The 21,044-nt window shown below is 47.6% G+C and overlaps 1 protein-coding gene across 1 annotated transcript; it reads left to right on the top strand.

Moving 5' to 3' along the window:
- The first annotated feature begins 3,389 nt into the window (after positions 1-3,389).
- eya3 (EYA transcriptional coactivator and phosphatase 3) lies at positions 3,390-20,324 on the top strand. The gene is made up of 18 exons (XM_061255807.1): positions 3,390-3,450; positions 4,558-4,607; positions 5,110-5,216; positions 5,972-6,043; positions 8,227-8,293; positions 8,551-8,693; positions 9,871-10,008; positions 10,524-10,609; positions 11,436-11,610; positions 11,708-11,841; positions 12,103-12,186; positions 12,305-12,394; positions 12,560-12,618; positions 13,049-13,212; positions 13,708-13,822; positions 14,505-14,626; positions 15,361-15,461; positions 15,934-20,324. The coding sequence occupies exons 1-18, from the start codon at positions 3,418-3,420 to the stop codon at positions 16,012-16,014; spliced, it is 1,821 nt and encodes a 606-aa protein (XP_061111791.1). The 5' UTR covers positions 3,390-3,417; the 3' UTR covers positions 16,015-20,324.
- Positions 20,325-21,044: the final 720 nt, after the last annotated feature.

Below are 21,044 nucleotides of genomic sequence, written 5' to 3'. Positions count from 1 at the left end.
TTCGTAATGTAGTCTTCATGCCAAGTTAATGACTTTGTGGTGTGGCTAGCTAACCTGCTAACGTTCTGATGGATACAAGACACTGGAGCGAACAAAACCCACCAGACTCTTGGTTAGCAAGTGCTGGCTAAATGACTTACTGTTTAAATGTGTATGTGAATTTATAACAATTTGATTAAATAGCCACATTCGTTATTGGTCCACGTATACTGAGTAGTTGGCTAAGATTGATAGTAGTGAGACGTCCGCTTTTTACCGACAGAACGGTAGATAATATCCGCAATCTCCCTCACTCTTGTCTCGTATTCGCCACCGTGCCCGGCTGCGGACTTCACCTTCATTTATGTTGCTATCCGTCCTTGAATTGGCGGCAGCGTGCTCCCCTTTCCACTGTCCAGATAGGTAGCCGACACTTGCATGTAGTTGTGCGTTAAGTTAACGCACGACGAAATGGCAATGCATAGCTTCTGTCCATCGTTGAGTTGAAACTTGTTTTATTTTCAATTTAAAGATGCCTGTGCAATCCCGGCTCCATGTTTCATGTAAACTAGCAGTTTTACAAATGCACATTTTCCATATTTCTGATTTTCGCCGTGATTTACTGATTCGCATCTTTTACTTGGTTGGGAAACACATTGTCACTGCTCACCTTTTCAGTCACTCAGCCAACAGATACATTGATACATTTCAAGTTTATTTTGGTAACATTTGGTAGCATACGTTCTGACTGAGTTTAGTGGCGTATTGCGTTTAGTGGCGTTCTTTCTTTTCGTTGAAATAATGTGCTCCACTCACATCCTGGAATTCCAAATTGCGAATGAAGATGATACTCGGTCCTGCTGGGTAGGCTATGTTGAGTTACGAAGTAGGCCTAGCTACAACGGCGTGATAATAGACACTTTCCTTAAACGATGAACTGCACCCTGCCTGTTTGTAATTACCCCTATCTGTTCATTTTATTTTCAATTTTATCGTTTCTATAGCCTACGTAAAGGTTCATGTGTGTCATCGCAGCGGGAACAGCTAATATGGACAAATGATTCAATGACAACATACCAGACAAACAAGTCTCTTCAGCGCCTTGCATTCTCATGACGCGTGTTATTGTTATTCGCTTTTTTGACATAATTCAACAAAGGTAGTACACTACGCTTACGACGTGTGGGATCGTCTGTTGCTCAAGTAGCCTAATCTTTATAGCAGACAGTAGTCTAATTTTCAAGTCCAACTTGAAATGGTTAAACATTACACTAGAACCTACATTTAGTTCCTGTTTAATCAAACGTTATTTGTATAAAACGGAAAAGTGCCAATGCATCCTCTTTTCACGGGCCAAATTCAGCATACGAAAGCAAACGGCAGACGTTTAAAACTACCACGGAACCATTCGAGAAAGCTCGGCAAAATGGAAATTTACATATTGTGGACAGTATAGAACACAAATCCAAAACAAAACACTGAATACAACACAACTTACGTGACTTGCCTTCCCTGACCGCGGGAGGAATCACCAATCGTGGCCGATCGCATTCTCCTGCTGCTGGAGCCAAGACTGACACAGATTGAGTTGCTAGGAGATGGATGACTCACCAGGAATCAGGCCTGGATTAGTTTGTGCTGTTATCGGTGTCCCCTACCGCTGCTGAAGCACTGGTAGGATGATGTCACAGAGTTCACAAGCTATAGAGGGTATCTATCACAACACATACGGAAATGCATTATTTCCTAAATATTATTTATGTTCGGTATTGGCCCGATACATAGTTTATGGCCGCTATGATGGTCTGATATGAGGATGCAACATGCTTGCGCCAGAGAGGCGACGCGTTTGATATGCCGCGTTAAACTGTTAAGTTAATGTAAAATGTAATTCTCCATAATCAGCGAAGGCTGTTATTTGTTATTGTTCAATCGATCATTTATTTTTCCAGGAACTCTGGAGAAAAGCTGTAGCATCTTGTTGTACTATGAAGGTTAATGAACCGGTCATGTGACTTAAAGATTTTAAGTTTATTTCCCAGCTGGGGCACTTAAACAAGACAATTCACCTAAATTCAGTATAAATCGAGTGCATACATGGACTAGTATATATTAAACATAATTGTCGCTGTGGACGGGGGGCGTCAGGTAAATGGAGAAATGTAAAGGTACTGGCCCTGCTAAACAGACTCCATCTCTCCCAACTCAAGATCTCTGCTTTATAATAAAGTAAGCAAGTTGAAATATTGTATTGTACAAATAACATTTGTTTTAGTTTTCCCTCATGAGTCTGTGCTCACGTACTGCTTCCATGAATGTGGATACTTTTTTCCACTTTGCATTATTGCATCATTAATCAGTGCATTATCCTCTATGTATCATCCTGATTTGGTAACTAAAGTCAGACAGGAGAAGCCTTCCATACAGCTCCAGCACCATCATGATTGAGTGAAACCTCTTTTTAACTTCTTAACTGGGATGTTCATCCTATACATATAAACTTGCCTTTGACGTGAAGAGTATAGTTGACAAATCGTGGCCAGCCCCCTATAAAGCTGAGGATGGTCTGAATGCACGGCTTTTTAACTTTTGTGAACTTTTGTTAAAATGTCCAAAATGTGTATACTTTAAGAAAATATGAAAACATTACTGAACAAATGTTAAAGAAATAATTTCTTTTTTATCTTAAATAGTCCCAGAGGTTATACGAACCAGCCCAAACCGTGACCTTGTTTTATAACCGGTTTCAGGTATAATTGCATGACCTGTTTTGCCCCCCCCCCCCCCCCCCCCCCCCCCATGTGCCAGTTATATAAATGATCTATGGCTGAGAATGGAGGAAAAGCAGTGGGAGGGAGTTGGGAGAGATTAGATCTTATCCTCCCTGGGTATTGATCCGGCAGCTTGCACCTGAACAGTTAATGCCCCTGATGGAGCCGCTTGGATTGTGTTCACCGAAGGTAGGTTAGGTCACATGCAGGGCCGCGTAACGTGCCCGCAAAGTGTCGAGTGTCACTCCCCGCCTCGCCAGTCTCACCTGTGGGAGATTAGGGCAGGCGTGCCCCACTTCGTGCGGCCGGCACGCGTGTGGGATATTAGGGCAGGCGTGCCCCACTTCCTGCGGCCGGCACGCGTGTGGGATATTGGGGCAGGCGTGCCCCACTTCCTGCGGCCGGCACGCGTGTGGGATATTAGGGCAGGCGTGCCCCACTTCCTGCGGCCGGGCGCGATGTGACGTGGGGCTTCGGTGAGGGCCGAGAGGGTACTTAAAGCGACACTCATCTTGCGTGTGTATCTGTGCCTGTGCTCGTGCGACGCAGGGTCCAGACCGCCTCTGCACGCGCTCAGAGTGAAGCCAGCAAGCCCCCACCCCCCACCCCCCCTGCAGCGCCGCGGCCCCCCCCGACGACTGTCTCCCCCGCCCCCACCCGTCTGACGATGGACGAGCTGCAGGATCTGCCCGAGCTGCCGGTGAGTTCCGCCACTACGCACGGGTACGTTTGCAGTACGCTAACATTTACAGTATGCTAAGATCTACCGTACGCTAACATTTACAGTATGCTAAGATCTACCGTACGCTAACATTTACAGTATGCTAAGATCTACCATGCGCTAACATTTACAGTATGCTAAGATCTACCATGCGCTAACATTTACAGTATGCGAAGATCTGCAGTACACTAACATTTACAGTATGCTAAGATCTACCGTACGCTAACATTTACAGTATGCTAAGATCTACCGTACGCTAACATTTACAGTATGCTAAGATCTACCGTACGCTAACATTTACAGTATGCTAAGATCTACAGTACACTAACAACTACAGTATGCTAAGATCTAGACTATGCTAAGATCTGCAGTACGCTAAGATATACTGTACCCTAAGATCTACAGTACACTAAAAGTTACACTGCTAACTAAATGAGGCATGTACATGCACACACTGTGGTTAAGGACCTGAGTTAGTATCCCGAAGGGTCCCAGGTGGGGCATTGCGATAGTACCCTTATGAAAGGTGCTTGGCCTGAATTGTTTCAGTATAGGCCTATATCCAGCTGTATGAATGGACAATGGCAAAGTAATGTAGCTGGTACACACGCTTTTCTCCTGGCTAATTAGTGTTACTGATTGGCTCATCTGTCAAACATGACTCTCAGTTAAAGGAACAGTGGAAAACCAGGAATTAGTGATCCAAAACTGTGTGTTGCTGCTTCAGATAAGTAATGATATCTCAGCAATGACTCAAATCACCAAGACCTAATTTTCAGGAGATGTGGACATTACAACCTAACTTTGGTGAAAATTTGATCAATTTTAATATCTAGGTTTTTTCACGATATATTATAATCCCTCACAACTCACCCTTCATGACTATTACACTCAAATTATTAACCTGAGAGATATGGACTAACCAGTCATGAAATCACGCAAATTAGCACAACCTTTGTTAGTCCATATCTCTCAGGTTAATAATTTGAGTGTAATTTCGGTTCCAGGGGTTTCTTATACAGCTAAATCTTGTTAATGCAATGATGTGTTGGGAGCTGTCAGTCATGTTCCTGCATTGTTCCACAGACTAAGAAGCCTCGGCAGGAGCTGGATGTTGGCCTGGAAAAGGGCCCGAGGTCAGTCACCATTACTTCTGTTTGTCTGCAACACACTGATTACAGCACACACACACACACATACACACACACAATGGGAAGTAATGTACAGAAAGGCAGGTTTGTTGCTTGCTGCAGTTTTGATGTGTTACGGAATCTTTCTTTGTCTTTTCTTGCATATTATATTGAAAGAAAGAACGACGTAAGTGTGATACCTTGCGATAGTGTTTTGTATGGATTTAACTACGGTGACCCCCTCTAGCAAAGTTCTGTTTAATTTTGTTTTGTGAGAAATGGAAAACCTGTTTTTTATATCCTAAATGAGATGAATCAGCTGCTTTAGTTGAAGTAGAGCGCTTCTGCCACATCAGAGCAGCAATTCAGCCAGGAATATTTCACTGTTGGCTCCTGTTCAGGTCCAATCTAGTGATTGAGTATCTATGGTGGAGGTGCCGTCAGAGGACTTATCCACAGAGAAGCAGCCTTCCCTATCTGTGACTAATCTGTGATCATCTGTGTACAGCAGGGGAGTGGGGGTTACCGACGGCAACGGCCCATCAGATACGGGCAATCCAGCTGTCCTGGGGTCCGACCTAAACGCTTTCCCCCAAGCCGGCACCCAGCTTGAAGGTCAGTGCCTACTCCTCGGTGTGAGGGACACCCTTCCCAAACACAACACTGTGTAACACATTACAGTATTTACCACTTTACAGTACTGGGAAAAAGTCTTAGGCATATTTCGAAAATAATCTGTTAACCAAGAAGCTTTCAAAATTAATGAAAGGAAGAGTTTTGGAAAATGTATTATAAAGAGCAGTGACCTGTTATAAACTAAACCAAATTTATTGTGACCACACTTCGCCTTTAAAACTGTCGCAGTTTTTTTAGGTACACTGTCTTGCAGTTTTATATGAAAATCAGATGGTAGGTTGTTCCAAACATTGGAGAACAGTTCTTTCTCGCTTGCTTCTGGCTCTCCGGGTAATCCAAGTTTCTAGTCTCAATCGAGTTTTCATCTTAAAAGTGGTCCATCACTCAATATGTTACTTGATTGAACAAAATAAAGACCAATCTAAGGCCACATTTATATAAAAGAAATTCAGGGTGCCTAAGACCTTCGCATGGTACTGTATACATTGTAAAGATGTTTTTTCTGCTTTGCTGTAATTGGTTGGAGGTTGATAGCTAGTTTATAGGGACTGAAGGGCAGGAATTGCAGAACTGTGACTAAGTTGTGAGTCAGTGTCACAGGAAGACTGAGTCAGTGTCACAGGGGAAGTCGTAAGCTCCATGTTATTTGATGGGGCAGGTTAAAGGTCATCAGACACAGCTTCAGAGGATGTTTTACTCTGAATGCTGAATGCTGTTTATTTTCTCTTTCCCAGCGAGTCGGAGGTCAGAGACGGGGACGGAAGCTCAGCCCTGCAATGAGGCCAATGACTCCTTTACACACACAGGTACAGTACAGACACACACACACACACAGGTACAGTACAGACACACACACACACACACACACACACACACAGGTACAGTACAGTACACACACACACACACACACACACAGGTACAGTACAGACACACACACACAGGTACAGTACAGACACACACACACAGGTACAGTACAGACACACACACACAGGTACAGTACAGACACACACACACACACAGGTACAGTACAGACACACACACACACACACACAGGTACAGTACAGACACACACACACAGGTACAGTACAGACACACACACACACACACACACACACAGGTACAGTACAGACACACACACACACACAGGTACAGTACAGACACACACACAGGTACAGTACAGACACACACACACAGGTACAGTACAGACACACACACACACACAGGTACAGTACAGACACACACACACACACACAGGTACAGCACAGACACACACACACACACACACAGGTACAGTACAGACACACACACACACACAGGTACAGTACAGACACACACACACACACACACACACACACACACAGGTACAGTACAGACACACACACACACACACACAGGTACAGTACAGACACACACACACACACACACAGGTACAGTACAGACACACACACACACACAGGTACAGTACAGACACACACACACACACACACACACACACACACACAGGTACAGTACAGACACACACACACACACACACAGGTACAGTACAGACACACACACACACACACACACACAGGTACAGTACAGACACACACACACACACACACACACACACACAGGTACAGTACAGACACACACACACAGGTACAGTACAGACACACACACACACACACACAGGTACAGTACAGTGCAGACACACACAAGCAGGGACAGTGCAGACACACACAGGTACAGTACAGACACACACACACACCAGGTACAGTGCAGACACACACGCAGGTACAGTACACACACACACACACACGCAGGTACAGTACAGACACACACACACACAGGTACAGTACAGACATACACACACACGCAGGTACAGTGCAGACACACACAGGTACAGTACAGACACACACACAGGTACAGTACAGACACACACACAGGTACAGTACAGACACAGACACACACACAGGTACAGTACAGACACGCACACACATACACACACACACAGGTACAGTACAGACAGACACACACACACACACACACACATACAGTTACAGTGCAGACACATACACACACACACAGGTACAGTACAGACACACACACACAGGTACAGTACAGTGCAGACACACACGGACACACAGGTACAGTACAAACACACACACACACACACACACACACACACACACACACACAGGTACAGTGCAGACACACACACACACACACACACACACGGGTACAGTAACGCATTAGGGCTGGGCAATATAGCCATTGCGGTATAACAATTTTGTAAGCACAGTAATGACTATCTCTGGCATGCAGTGTTCGATTTCTTTCTTTTTGAAATTCATACCTGATGTCCAATTTTCTGAGCCAAAGTGAAACTCTTCCAGGGGATAAAAGCATAACTTGTATCTTTTCAATATTGATATGACAGCAACTTGCTGTTTCCATGTGTTAGATAAAAACATGACTACAAGGATAAAGACCAAAAACATAAGCAATGTGTTTTTCAAAACAATGTTGGTAAGTTAATCAACATTGAATAGATACGGGTTGAATAGATACGGGTTGAATAGATTTTTGTTTTTTCTCCCCCGGAAGCATTTCACTGAAGTTTGGAGATGTGTTACCGTATCAAGTCTGACTAAAGACATAAAGAAGGAACGAAACCTACCGCCTCCTGCCAGAGATGGCTCTTATTGCGCTAAAAAAACTAGACCTATAACACATACACCCAGATACATACAAGCTGAATGCACATGGATCAGTATGTCAGCAGTATGTATGCATACACTGGGGTCCTGATGGTCCACTCTCTTCTTTCAGTCACAGAAGCCCCCTGTCCATGAAAACCTCAGAATGCATAAATGAACACAAGTGATTAAATCTGTTAGCATTGTGGCATTGCAATGGCCGGCATCCTGAGTAGATTGAGGCCAGTGCAGTTGGTTTCCCTGATTTATTGTAGACCAATGTGCAATGTGTGTGTTTGTCTTTCTAGCTGTAACCTGCAAAGGCCTTACCACTACATCTAGTGACTATTCCACACAACTCTGCCAAGGAACCAGGTGAGTCCCTCTCTACTAAATCTTAACAGAATTGGACTCTCAGAAGACCCCACGAGTATAATTTTCAGGTCTGTAGTATGTGTGTGTTTATGTTAATGATACCTGTGATTTCTATCCTCTCTTACACGGCATGGCAGAATGAAGCCGTGAGGTTTATGCACGTTCAGTGCCTTCAGCATCGCTGTAATGTGAATGGCCGGAGAGCAGGAAGCAGAAACCCAGGGGTCTGTGCTGATTGGTGCTTCTCTGCCCCGCAGGTCCCTGGGCCATGTCCTGTCTCCGCCCACCGTCCCGGCTGTCACCTCGTACCCAAGCCAGCCCACCTTCACCCCCCTGGCCCAGTCCACCATCTACAGCGCCTTTCCCCCCGCCAGCCAGGGCTACGGCCTGCCCCCCTTCGGTTCGAGACTCCGCCCTCTACCCACGTGACCTCACCGCGTGAACCAACCCATTAAATCTAGAGAGCACTCTCAGATTAACAGATTTTCTTTTCTCAGAACATTGCCGCCATTTTGCCACACCTTGCCGTTCAATGCATTTGTGATGTCATGGTTGCTTTATCTTCTTTACTTACCGTTGTGTTCCTCTTACCTCTGTCCAACCCTCTTCACTTCCCTGTTTCTTCCCTCCCCCATATCTCTCTCTCCCCCACCCTGTCTCTGACTCTCCCCCACCCTGTCTCTGACTCTCTCTTTCTCCCACCCTGTCTCTGACTCTCTCTCCCCCACCCTGTCTCTGACTCTCTCTCCCCCACCCTGTCTCTGACTCTCTCTCTCTCTCCCACCCTGTCTCTGACTCTCTCTCTCTCCCACCCTGTCTCTGACTCTCTCTCTCTCTCCCACCCTGTCTCTGACTCTCTCTCTCTCTCTCTCCCACCCTGTTTCTGACTCTCTCTCTCCCACCCTGTCTCTGACTCTCTCTCTCCCACCCTGTCTCTGACTCTCTCTCTCCCACCCTGTCTCTGACTCTCTCTCTCTCCCACCCTGTCTCTGACTCTCTCTCTCTCTCCCACCCTGTCTCTGACTCTCTCTCTCTCTCTCCCACCCTGTTTCTGACTCTCTCTCTCCCACCCTGTCTCTGACTCTCTCTCTCTCCCCCACCCTGTCTCTGACTCTCTCTCTCTCCCCCACCCTGTCTCTGACTCTCTCTCTCTCCCCCACCCTGTCTCTGACTCTCTCTCTCTCCCCCACCCTGTCTCTGACTCTCTCTCTCTCCCCCACCCTGTCTCTGACTCTCTCTCTCTCCCCCACCCTGTCTCTGACTCTCTCTCTCTCCCCCACCCTGTCTCTGACTCTCTCTCTCTCTCTCTCCCCCACCCTGTCTCTGACTCTCTCTCTCTCTCTCTCCCCCACCCTGTCTCTGACTCTCTCTCTCTCTCTCTCTCCCCCACCCTGTCTCTGACTCTCTCTCTCTCTCTCCCCCACCCTGTCTCTGACTCTCTCTCTCTCCCCCCCCACCCTGTCTCTGACTCTCTCTCTCTCTCCCCCCCCACCCTGTCTCTGACTCTCTCTCTCTCTCTCCCCCCCACCCTGTCTCTGACTCTCTCTCTCCCACCCTGTCTCTGACTCTCTCTGTAGGCACCATGTGGCCTGGCATTAAGACTGAGACGGGGCTGCCCGAGTCGCCCTCTATAGGCCAGCCTGGGTATCTCAGCTTCAGCACCGCATATACCTCAACCCAGCCAGGCCAGGCACACTACTCATACCCCAGCCAAGGCAAGCCTCTCTCTCCGCCCAGTCACTCTCCCTGGCTCTCTCTCTCTCTCTCTCTCTCTCTCTCTTTCTCTGCCCAGTCACTCTCCCTGGCTCTCTCTCTCTCTCTCCGCCCACTCACTCTCCCTGGCTCTCTCTCTCTCTCTCTCTCTCTGAAAAAAACAACCCTGGGACACCTCAGTTTGTTTCTGTATTTAACCCTTTCAGTCCCAAGAGTGCCATACTTAAGCGTAACTACCGTAAAAAGGGCCATATGGCACTCTCAACCTTTTCAACCAATCAAACTGACTGCTGTACTTTTGTTTTGAGCCCCTATTAAAACCCTAATAAACTTTCTCAATTTCCACAACCAAAGACACTTAAAGGTTAAAACAGTGGTTCCCAAACACTTGAGTTGATTGCGTTAACATAACATTGAGCGGGCAGCCTTCATTATGTGTAATAATAATAACATTTTATTTGTGAAGCATGATGTGTGTGATGAAATGAGAGCTAATTTTGTCTCTGTGGTGTCTCAGGGTCGAGCTTCAGCACCTCCAGCGTGTACACCTGCATCCCCTCCGGTACCACAGCAACGACTGCATCCACCACTGTGCCCCAGCAGGTGAGGGCTGCTGGCCTATCTGTCCAATCAGTGCCATCTGTTCAGTCATCTGACAGTCCACTGTCCAATCAGAATCTGTTCAGTCATCTCACAGTGCAGTGTCCAATCAGAATCTGTTCAGTCATCTGACAGTGCAGTGTCCAATCAGAATCTGGTCAGTCATCTGACAGTGCAGTGTCCAATCAGAATCTGTTCAGTCATCTCACAGTGCAGTGTCCAATCAGAATATGTTCAGTCATCTCACAGTGCAGTGTCCAATCAGAATATGTTCAGTCATCTCACAGTGCAGTGTCCAATCAGAATTTGTTCAGTCATCTCACAGTGCAGTGTCAAATCAGAATCTGTTCAGTCATCTCACAGTGCCATGTCCAATCAGAATCTGTTCAGTCATCTCACTGTCCAATCAGAATCTGTTCAGTCATCTCACAGTGCAGTGTCCAATCAGAATCTGTTCAGTCATCTCACAGTGCAGTGTCCAATCAGAATCTGTTCAGTCATCGCACAGTGCAGTGTCCAATCAGAATCTGTTCAGTCATCGCACAGTGCAGTGTCCAATCAGAATCTGTTCAGTCATCTGTGTCCAATCAGGACACTGGTCAGTCATCACACTGTGCACTGTCCAATCAGCTCGCCCCCTGCTCTTCAATCATATTGCTTCGAACCAATCATACCCTTTTGTGGTGTGATTGGTCATGAGATTTTGTTTTGCATTGGTTGTGTTAGTCCTTATTGTGTGTGCTAAAGGGTTTTGCACATGCTAACGGTCTTAGTAAGTCAGGCCCTAAGTGTTCTGTTCTCGCCTCCTGTGCTCCCCCTGCCGGTTCAGGATTACAACTACAGCCCCCTGGGTCAGAGCCAGTTCCCCCAGTTCTACACACCGTCCAGCTACCCCACGGCCGGGCTGACCGTCCCCAGTGCGGAGGGGGACGGGGTCGGCGTGACGGGGTACCCCGCCCCGAAAACGGAGGACAGCGGCACGGTGGGGCTGCCCGGCGACGCAGGTACGCCACACGGCGAATCCGACGGCGTTAAAGTGAGGTCACTGCGGGAAAGAGCGCCGGTGACCGAGTGTTCCGCCCTCTCCTCCCCCTGTCCCAGAAGCCCCTTCGGGCGTGGCCCTGAACCCGGGGCCGTGCGAGCCGGAGGAGACGGCGCGGCGGAACAGCGGCGGGAAGGCCAAGGGCAAGGCCAAGAAGAGCGACTGCTCCCAGTCCGCCGACAACGACCTGGAGGTGCGGACCGCACGCGTGCCCCACACCTGGCTTTGGGTTCAGATACTTTTCTGTGCTCCATCTGCCTGGTGAAATTATGCCTAGCTAGAGGACCAGACGGTTCCGATACACCAGACAAGCTCAGTACAGCGTAGAAAAGTATTTGGAATCCAGAATGGTTATGTATTTGACCCGGGTGTGATGTACCCAGATCTTTGCCACTGTAGAGCCGGAACCAGACTGGCTCAATATAACTTGCTGACTCTCCCCTCTCTGTTCCAGAGGATCTTTCTGTGGGATCTGGATGAGACCATCATCGTCTTCCATTCCCTTCTCACCGGGACATTCGCACACAAGTTCGGCAAGGTGCTGAGAATCGTTTTCCTTAAACGTGCGCTCCTGGTGTTCTCTCGGTTCTGTTTCGGGCTCTTGCCTTTCCTCCCCCCGCTCTGACCTCCCCCCCCCCCCTCTCTCCCATCCCCAGGAGCCGTCCTCCGTCCTGAATCTGGGTCTGCAAATGGAGGAGCTCATCTTTGAACTGGCGGACACGCACCTCTTCTTCAACGACCTGGAGGCAAGTCTGACATCAGAGACATGCAGTGCATCAGTCCATACTGTTTTCAGTACATGTATTCCCCCGGGATGGACCCCACAACATATGCATTGGTAGTTTAAAGCCCCACCAGCTGGGCCTTAAGAATGCTGTGACTACTGTTCTGTGCCGTGTCCTTCTCTCCAGGACTGTGATCAGGTCCACGTGGAGGATGTCGCCTCTGATGACAACGGGCAGGATCTGAGGTGAGCCGCTGTTTGATTTCTGCTACCTCCAGCGATGACGTTCTGCCCTTCGCCTGGTCTCCGTGTGTCTTTCGGTTTTAATGTGTCACTCAGACCAGAGACACATATGCCATTGTTTTTGGATTCAAATATTTTTCTACGCTTTACTGAGCTCATGTGGTGTATCGGAACCTATGAAATACTCAATGTGCAGACTCCACCTTCTGGTCCTCCTGGTTGCTGCAATTGCACCAGGCAGGATTTCAGAAAGAGTACAAAATAAGTATTTAAACTACGCATTTGATTCAGGTCTGTTGTCCGTATATATTTGTTTCTGTGATGAAAGTTCACCTTAAACTGTGGGAGTCCGGTAGTCTGTTGAAAAAAATACACCCATAAGCCTGGTTGGGACGATCAGTGGCGTCAAAGCAGAACGTCTGTGTTTCCACAGCAACTACAACTTTGTGGCGGACGGCTTCAGCAGCTCTGGGGGCAGCGGCGGGGGCCCGGGGCCCACCAGCGGGGTGCAGGGGGGCGTGGAGTGGATGCGCAAACTGGCCTTCCGCTACCGCCGCCTGAAGGAGATCTACAACGGCTACAAGAGCAACGTCGGGGGTGAGGGGCTTGTGTGTGTCCAACGGGTCAGGTGGTGTGTGTCCAACGGGTCAGGTGGTGTGTGTCCAACGGGTCAGGTGGTGTGTGTCCAACGGGTCAGGTGGTGTGTGTCCAACCGGTCAGGTGGTGTGTGTCCACAACGGGTCAGGTGTTGTGTGTCCAACCGGTCAGGTGGTGTGTCTCTCACGAGTCAGGTGATGTGTCCAAAATACTGGGGAGGACTACTTTCTGAACCTGGATTTTCCACCTCTGGACAAATGTGTTTCTAGTGAGGGTGAAGAGTGTGCGTTGGGTGTTTATCAAGGATGCCGTCCGAGTTGTTCCCTATGAGTCAATATTGTGGTCACACCCAGACCTCCCATTGTTGGGTGGAGAGATTGCAGGGGATCCGTCAGATATGTGAGTGACAAACGGAGAGCAGACTTTGAAGGCCGCTTGAGGGCCACATATGGAGGTGAAGGTCAGAGGTCAGAGGTCATGCCCTCTCTCACACAGGCCTGCTGAGCCCCATGAAGAGGGACATGCTCCTGAGGCTGCAGACGGACATCGAGAACGTGACGGACGCCTGGCTGAGCACCGCCCTCAAATCCCTGCTCCTGATCCAGTCCAGGTGCGCTAATGCCCGCCCCATCCGGAAACCTGCCCCGAAACCAGCCATTCCATCAGCGAGCTGAACGTCCTGAACACTGACCACAGACTGAACTCCTCATTACTGCATGTACTGGGCATACGTTCTAATAATGGTACAGTCCACTGCTGTTTCTAACACACTGGCGACCACTTCACAATTGTGAAGGTTAATTTACGATGTGCAAATGGAGATTTGCGAGGGCTGCATCCAATCAGCCTGCTCGCAAGTGAAAGAATGTTTACACATGCACGTGGCTCCCAGATTTCCTGGTGACACCCCTTTGATATGCACTTCCTGTCATTTCCTGACAAACAACAACTGAGCCCAGCTGTGACCAGCTGTCCCTAACAGTGGCCTGTTGCTGTGTGTGTGTTTGCGTTTGTGTGAATGTGTATTCAGAAAGCAATCAATTAGGTTATAATAAATCTAATCTTAATAGCTCTAACCTTCCACTAAAAAGACATTAAGCAAATTCAAATCAAATTTATACACTGTTTCAGGCTCTCTTAACGAAAACAAGATAAATAAACAGTCCTTGTTTACTTGTATCACAGACAGTAATCACTTGAATGGCAATGCATTTAATCAAAACAGTAAAAATGTGGTGGGCAGCTAGCTAGCGGTCTGTGATGTCGATGTCCTGGTCTCTGATTGGCTGCAGGGGCAGATGTGTGAACGTGCTGGTCACTACGACCCAACTGGTGCCTGCGTTAGCCAAGGTGCTGCTCTATGGCCTGGGAAACGTCTTCCCCATCGAAAACATCTACAGCGCCACCAAAATAGGTAATCCCCTCCCCCCCACCTGTACTCCCTCACACTCTGTCTCCACCCCCCCACCCATACTCCCTCACACTGTCTCCACCCCCCCACCCATACTCCCTCACACTGTCTCCACCCCCCCACCCATACTCCCTCACACTGTCTCCACCCCCCCCACCCATACTCCCTCACACTCTCCACCCCCCCACCTGTACTCCCTCACACTCTGTCTCCACCCCCACCCGTACTCCCTCACACTCTGTCTCCATACTCCCTCACACTCTGTCTCCACCCCCCCACCCATACTCCCTCACACTGTCTCCACTCCCTCACACTGTCTCCACCCCCCCACCCATACTCCCTCACACTCTGTCAATACTCCCTCACACTGTCTCCACCCCCCCACCCATACTCCCTCACACTGTCTCCACCCCCCCATACTCCCTCACACTCTGTCTCCACCCCCCCATACTCCCTCACACTCTGTCTCCACGCCCCCATACTCCCTCACACTCTGTCTCCACGCCCCCATACTCCCTCACACTCTGTCTCCACCCCCCCATACTCCCTCACACTCTGTCTCCACCCCCCCACCCATACTCCCTCGCACTCTGTCTCCATACTCCCTCACACTCTGTCTCCACCCCCCCTCACACTCTGTCTCCACCCCCCCACCCGTACTCCCTCACACTCTGCCCCCACATCCCACCTGCCCCGCCTCCTTTATGCGGTGATTGGACGTCCTTTCCTTCCCGCAGGGAAAGAGAGCTGCTTTGAGCGAATCGTCTCTCGTTTCGGAAAGAAGGTGACGTACGTGGTGATTGGTGACGGCCGGGACGAAGAATTTGCAGCCAAGCAGGTGAGGCTCGTGAACGTTTCTCTTACACGTGCACACACTTATTTCTTACACGTGCACACACTTATCACATGCGTACACATGTTTTCCATAAACATTCCTCTAGAGCTTTTTTGACTTTTTTTCAGGCCATTATTGTAAATAAGGTTCTAATATTAATTGATCTGCCTGAGCCGCACTGGTTGCATAATTACATACATTTTTCTTTTTTTGTGTGTTGGTAGATAATAATGAGATTTAGAATTTTAGCATCATCCTCAGTTTTGTACCCATTAGTAGTTTGTCATTCACGTCCATAACTTTGTAAGGAAAAGTCCTACTCTACTGTAGTTGTGTGCTGTAGGGCCTACACTTTTTCCCGTGCTTGCTGATTGGTTTCCGTGCTTGCTGATTGGGTCGCGTGTTTGCTGATTGGGTCCCGTGTTTGCTGATTGGGTCCCGTGTTTGCTGATTGGGTCCCGTGTCTCCTCTGCAGCACAACATGCCGTTCTGGCGCATATCCACACACGCAGACCTGCTGTCCCTGCACCAAGCCCTGGAGCTGGACTTCCTGTAGGTGGCCAGGGGCAGGAAGGGGAGCAGGCGGTGTGGAGACCAGCCCACCCCTCTCTGCCTCGCCCACACCCCCTTCCGACCCCCTGCACCCTGCCCCGCCCCTCCGCCCAGCATGCCGCGGGAGATTCAGACCCAACTGGACAGGACCCCGCAGCGGGTCTCCCCCTCCTCTCCTGCCCCTCACACCCCCCACCCCACCCACCTGACGGCAGCTATCCATTCTGGGGCCGACCCTGGCACGGGCCACACATCTGTGCAGGAGGAGGAGGAGTAGTCTCTCTCTCTCTGTCTCTCTTCCCCCCCCCCCCTCTAACCACAGGACAGACCAAAGGTTCGCACTGAGCTCAAAACTGAGCTGATTTAGGTTTTTTTTTTTTGTTCTTTACTGTGATTTTTGTTTTCCAGCGCATTAGGGTTAGTCATCAAACATTAATGTCATCTTAAATTCACCAGCTGTTTGTGTGTTCATGGCAATGCTCGCAATATAAACCCACGCATTAACCCCCCCCCCACACACAGCCATGTTGTGCAACATCCCTTCTTGTGGGCCTTTGCCTTCATGTACAATTTTGATCCTGGTGTGCCCTTAAAAAGTAATGCTAAAAAAGCAGATGTTGAATTTATCATGTTTTCCAGTGCAAAGATAAAGTAGTTTGACCGTCGGATAAGTTCATTAGGTACTCCGATAAGGTTACTTCTCAGTACACTTCAGCAGACTAAGGCCCAAACTGTGACCGGCTCTTCCCCCAAAAACCTCAGTTGTGAGGAGAGTAGTTCGGTACAGCTTTGTTGAAGGTCTCAAATGCTGGAGACCCGCTCTGGGACATCAGCACGGGCTGGCCGTTTGCATGGGCGCACTTCACGGAAGGGTCCGGAAATGAGACAGGACAGTCTGATGCTCTACGACCTGCGTCTGAACTCTGGCTGTGTTTGAGAGGCGTATTATCGGGGCTTTTCACGCAGCCCAAATACCCCGAAGCAATCGGACTGCTGTATCCCACAATTCAACCAAAGATGGCGCCGGTATCTGAAAGTCATATGACCTCCAAGGAATCCAAGGGTGGTTCTCAAGAGTGTAAACCTCACATTTCAGAATTGTATCCTTAATGTTAGATTTAGGTTTCCTGTAAACTATTTTATTTTATTCAATGTTGAAACGGTACGTCCAACCGAACACGTTCCCTGTAGTTTTTCTGTAATGGCTTCGAATGTCACTGAATTATCTCACAGGAGATTGGAGCTGGTGAGGTTGTGGTAAAACATGGAGTTTGTTTCATACTGGAATTTCTCCCTCTATAACTGGAAGAGCCGTTAGTGAGTGACTGTCGCCGCCAGCAACCCTGACATCCTCTGAACTGATCAAGCCGTAACCCGGTTGACAGAAGATATTTCCTAGAAATCAGTCCAGAAATCAGGATTGAGATGCAGTGTGTTTCTCTCAAATGGTTTCCAGACGGTCCTAGCTGCTCACGTCCCGAATAACTGACTAACCGACCGATTGACCGACTGACCGAGCCAGCAGCTCCCCCAAAGCAACAACACTACCTTCATGTTACCACTAGATGGCGGAAGCACACTTACATGGGGATCCACCAAAGTTGATGCAGGCCCTACTCGGTGCCTGTTCTGTTATTGTTTATAATATTTGTGTGCAGGCAGGAGAGACACTTGAACTTTGACCCTGAAATCTCATTCCTGGAGCAGAATGGGAGCTGTGACCCACAAACCGAGCGCACTGCCTTTACCAACAAAAATACGATTTTGACCTGTGCAGTTAGTTCACCCCCAGTGTTAGAAATGGGAGTTCAACTGTACGACTCATGATACAACTTAAAAAAAAGAAAAACAGATGGGGAAGCCTTGCTTCTGAGCCGAGTAGCAGGTCAGACGAACGCATTTGGTGACGACCCTGTTTTATACCAAGGTGCTGTGAGCTGTAAGGCAAAACAATCAAATGCAGACGGAGGTACGTTCGCTTGGGCCAGCCTGGCGAATTTCGTGACGTTCGGCTGTTCTCCTCGCGCTCCTCAACACGCGTACGATTGGCTGAAACTTTCTGGCGACCGGGAGGGTACCGCACCTCCTTAATCTCGCTCCCACGCAGAGTGGGAGTGCAACCAAAAACAAAGCCGCACCTCGTACAATTCAAACACCCAAAGTTATGTAACGGAGGCCTTCTTCTGGGGTGTGTTTAATTAGCGTAGGTTTGACGTAGTTAGGTAGGTAGGCCGATATTATAGGACAATGGGGGAAGAAATCTTCCAATTGTGCAATACTTTTGTAGTTGACGGTATATTCAGAGTGAGGTGGTGGTGTTGGTGGAGCACAGGCTGTTGGGCGCTGTTCAGCTGATCAGACTCGAGTCAGATACGTCATCGTTTTGGATTCGCACGCTTTTCTACACTACTGACCCCGTCTGGCGTATCGGAACCTACGAAATACTCTCAAGAAGTACAAACCCCGCCTTCTGGTCCACTCAATTGCGCCAGGCAAGATCAGTCGAGCACAGAAAAGTATTCGAATCCAAGACAACGATGCATTTGACCCATGTCACATGATATCTCGTCAGCGTGAGAGGAGGGACAGCGCCAGTCCCAGGGGAGAGACGGAGAGATAATCTGGAGCTGGTGACGGAGGTGTACTGCTGTCCCCGCTGCTCCCGGACGCAGCGGTTGAGGTGATATACCTGCCGTGCACCAGAGAACTGGTCCAGCCTATCGCTGGGCTCCTGCTGAGAGATGGGAGAGCGAGCGTCTCCACTCCCTGGGAGATTATGACTGAACAAATCTGAGCCTGATGATGTCGCAATTTCACATACAAGCAGCTGGACGATTAAGAATGTTTGTTCCGTGTATTTGTGTGTTTGTACATATTTATATAGTGCCTTTTAACCCATATATATATCAACACCTGTAAGGGATATTCGGAAATGTGTTTAACGTATCATGAAATGCGATCATTGTTATTCTGTAGTAGAACTGAAGTGTTATTTGAATTGTATTTTTATTTCTATTTTCAAAACCATCGTGTATGTTTTTGAACAGTGCTGAAAAGTTCTTTACCTTTTTTAAATTTTATTTCTGGTAATGCAAAATCTTACATTTAATAGTCTCATTTGCAAGTAGTTAATCCCAGTTTGTTTCAAAATGTGTCAATAGTCTTTTTAGAATGACATGCGTTCTTCCTGGGTGATGTCATCTTTCACTGCCCAATCGGTGACGCGTTTCATGTCACTTAACTTTGACTAGCGCTACTACAGTTACTCTTGGATCCAAGGCACTGTGAATCACCTCCTTACCGCACAGACAATCAGTGGCCTTGATGTGAGTGATGTCACAGCTGTTTTTAGTCCCCGGCATATCTCTGCAGCCAATGGGATTTTAATGCATCCAGCAGTGCAGCTCGCAACTGGCTAGCGAATACAATAAAGTCAAATCACGTGACTGTCAATTTTAACCCTTTGAAGAGTAGTTTTAAAAATTATTTTGGAATTCCAAGTAAATGTTCTAGAACTCCATCGCTTTTGGTTGCCAGTGGCGATTGTTACATCAGCATTAGAATGTTCACTTAAGAACATTCTAATCACACATGTATGACCTCACACCTCAAAGGTTTAAGAGTCTGCTTTGGTTCAATGTGCCACTGCAGCTTGCCTAATCCAGAAACATTTTCTTGGTACGTTGTGGGAAGGGGTACGGGGCCGGAAATGTAGGTGAGAAGATTTGGGTGGATTTTATGTTTGAGTTGGAGCAAGGAGAGGGATAATGGCAGCCAGCAGATCAGAGAGACTTGGATAGTTTTTATTGCAGCATTGGGGGTAAAATGAGATTTCCTTTGAAACATCACAAGTTGCACCTTGTTTTTTTTTCCATAAAAGGTGTCCTATGCAACAAAAAAGGAAACGCAAATGCAGCAACAAAATGGCTGTTAATACTTCTGAGTGGTGCTGGTTACAAGATGTGATGCAGTGTTTGCAGTCCCAGAGTAAGATCACCCATGACATGGGTGGACATTTTGATTTGTTGTGTTTTAAATCCCATGGAGAGGATTATTCTGTTCATATTTTCAGCTTCTTTTTTATGTGTGTAATTCGGTCCAAAATTGGTTGGTCCGGTTGAAATTGACTCTGGTGATCTGCGTAATTACGTCATGACCCCACGAACTGGACAGTGGAAAAATGTTCTGTCTTTGTTTTGGTTTTTTTGGCAACCTTTTTGTATCGGACCGGTATACTGTTTTGTGGCCCAAAATGTTTTCCTGTGTACTGAAAAGAAATTCATCATAGTTGTGTAAATAAATTTAAAAAACAAACTTATTTTGTAGTCAATGGTAAATTGAGCACTATTACAAGTTTTCTTCCAGGTTATTTTTTCATGTCAGGTAAAAATGTGTAATTTTCCATTAATTATACTCCTTAATGGCCAAATACCTCAATCTGCTGCAATATCCAGAAAGTGAAATTTTTCACAACCCCTGTTCTCTCCTCCACTCTAACCAATTAGGATTGATGTGGTGTATGAATGAATGAGTACAGATTACTTTTACCACAGGGAGCATCTTTGCCACCATTTTACTGAAATTGGCTTGTAACAGACATTTTTACATTTACCAGGCTTTTTACAGGGAAAAAGCAGCCTCGCGTGGTTATACATATGCATAATTGTAAACGGAGATGACCTCGTATTATAAACATGAGAACAATAACAACCACAAACCCAGTTATCATTTTCAAATGAGACTCAACGAAAACCATATGCCAGGGATCAGCAGGAACTGCAGGCTTTCCACCCTCCTTTCACCTGCAAGTCAGGTGTGAAGATAGTCTGGTGAATTGGTAGCACTAATTACCCAGGAGAGAGAAACCAGGGCTGGATTTGGATTTGATGACCAGAGTTGCTGTTCCCTGCCATAGGCCCTACATTCAGTTGACCAACAGAAAATGTACAGGTTTGCTAAAAGGCAGCATATGGAGTTGAATAAGGCTAGAATTACAAGCAATGAACTCTTAAAAAATAATAATAATATATATAT

This window comes from Conger conger, chromosome 9, assembly GCF_963514075.1.
Source record: "Conger conger chromosome 9, fConCon1.1, whole genome shotgun sequence".
Classification (NCBI taxonomy): Eukaryota; Metazoa; Chordata; class Actinopteri; order Anguilliformes; family Congridae; genus Conger; species Conger conger.
This window is presented reverse-complemented; position numbering and strand designations above follow the sequence as displayed.

Excerpts from the sequence above, each read along its gene's own strand:
- eya3 (XM_061255807.1), top strand. The coding sequence starts at position 3,418 with ATGGACGAGCTGCAGGATCTGCCCGAGCTGCCG. Across the intron at positions 10,009-10,523 it reads CTACTCATACCCCAGCCAAG|GGTCGAGCTTCAGCACCTCC; the intron begins GCAAGCCTCTCT and ends GTGGTGTCTCAG. Across the intron at positions 12,619-13,048 it reads GACAACGGGCAGGATCTGAG|CAACTACAACTTTGTGGCGG; the intron begins GTGAGCCGCTGT and ends GTGTTTCCACAG.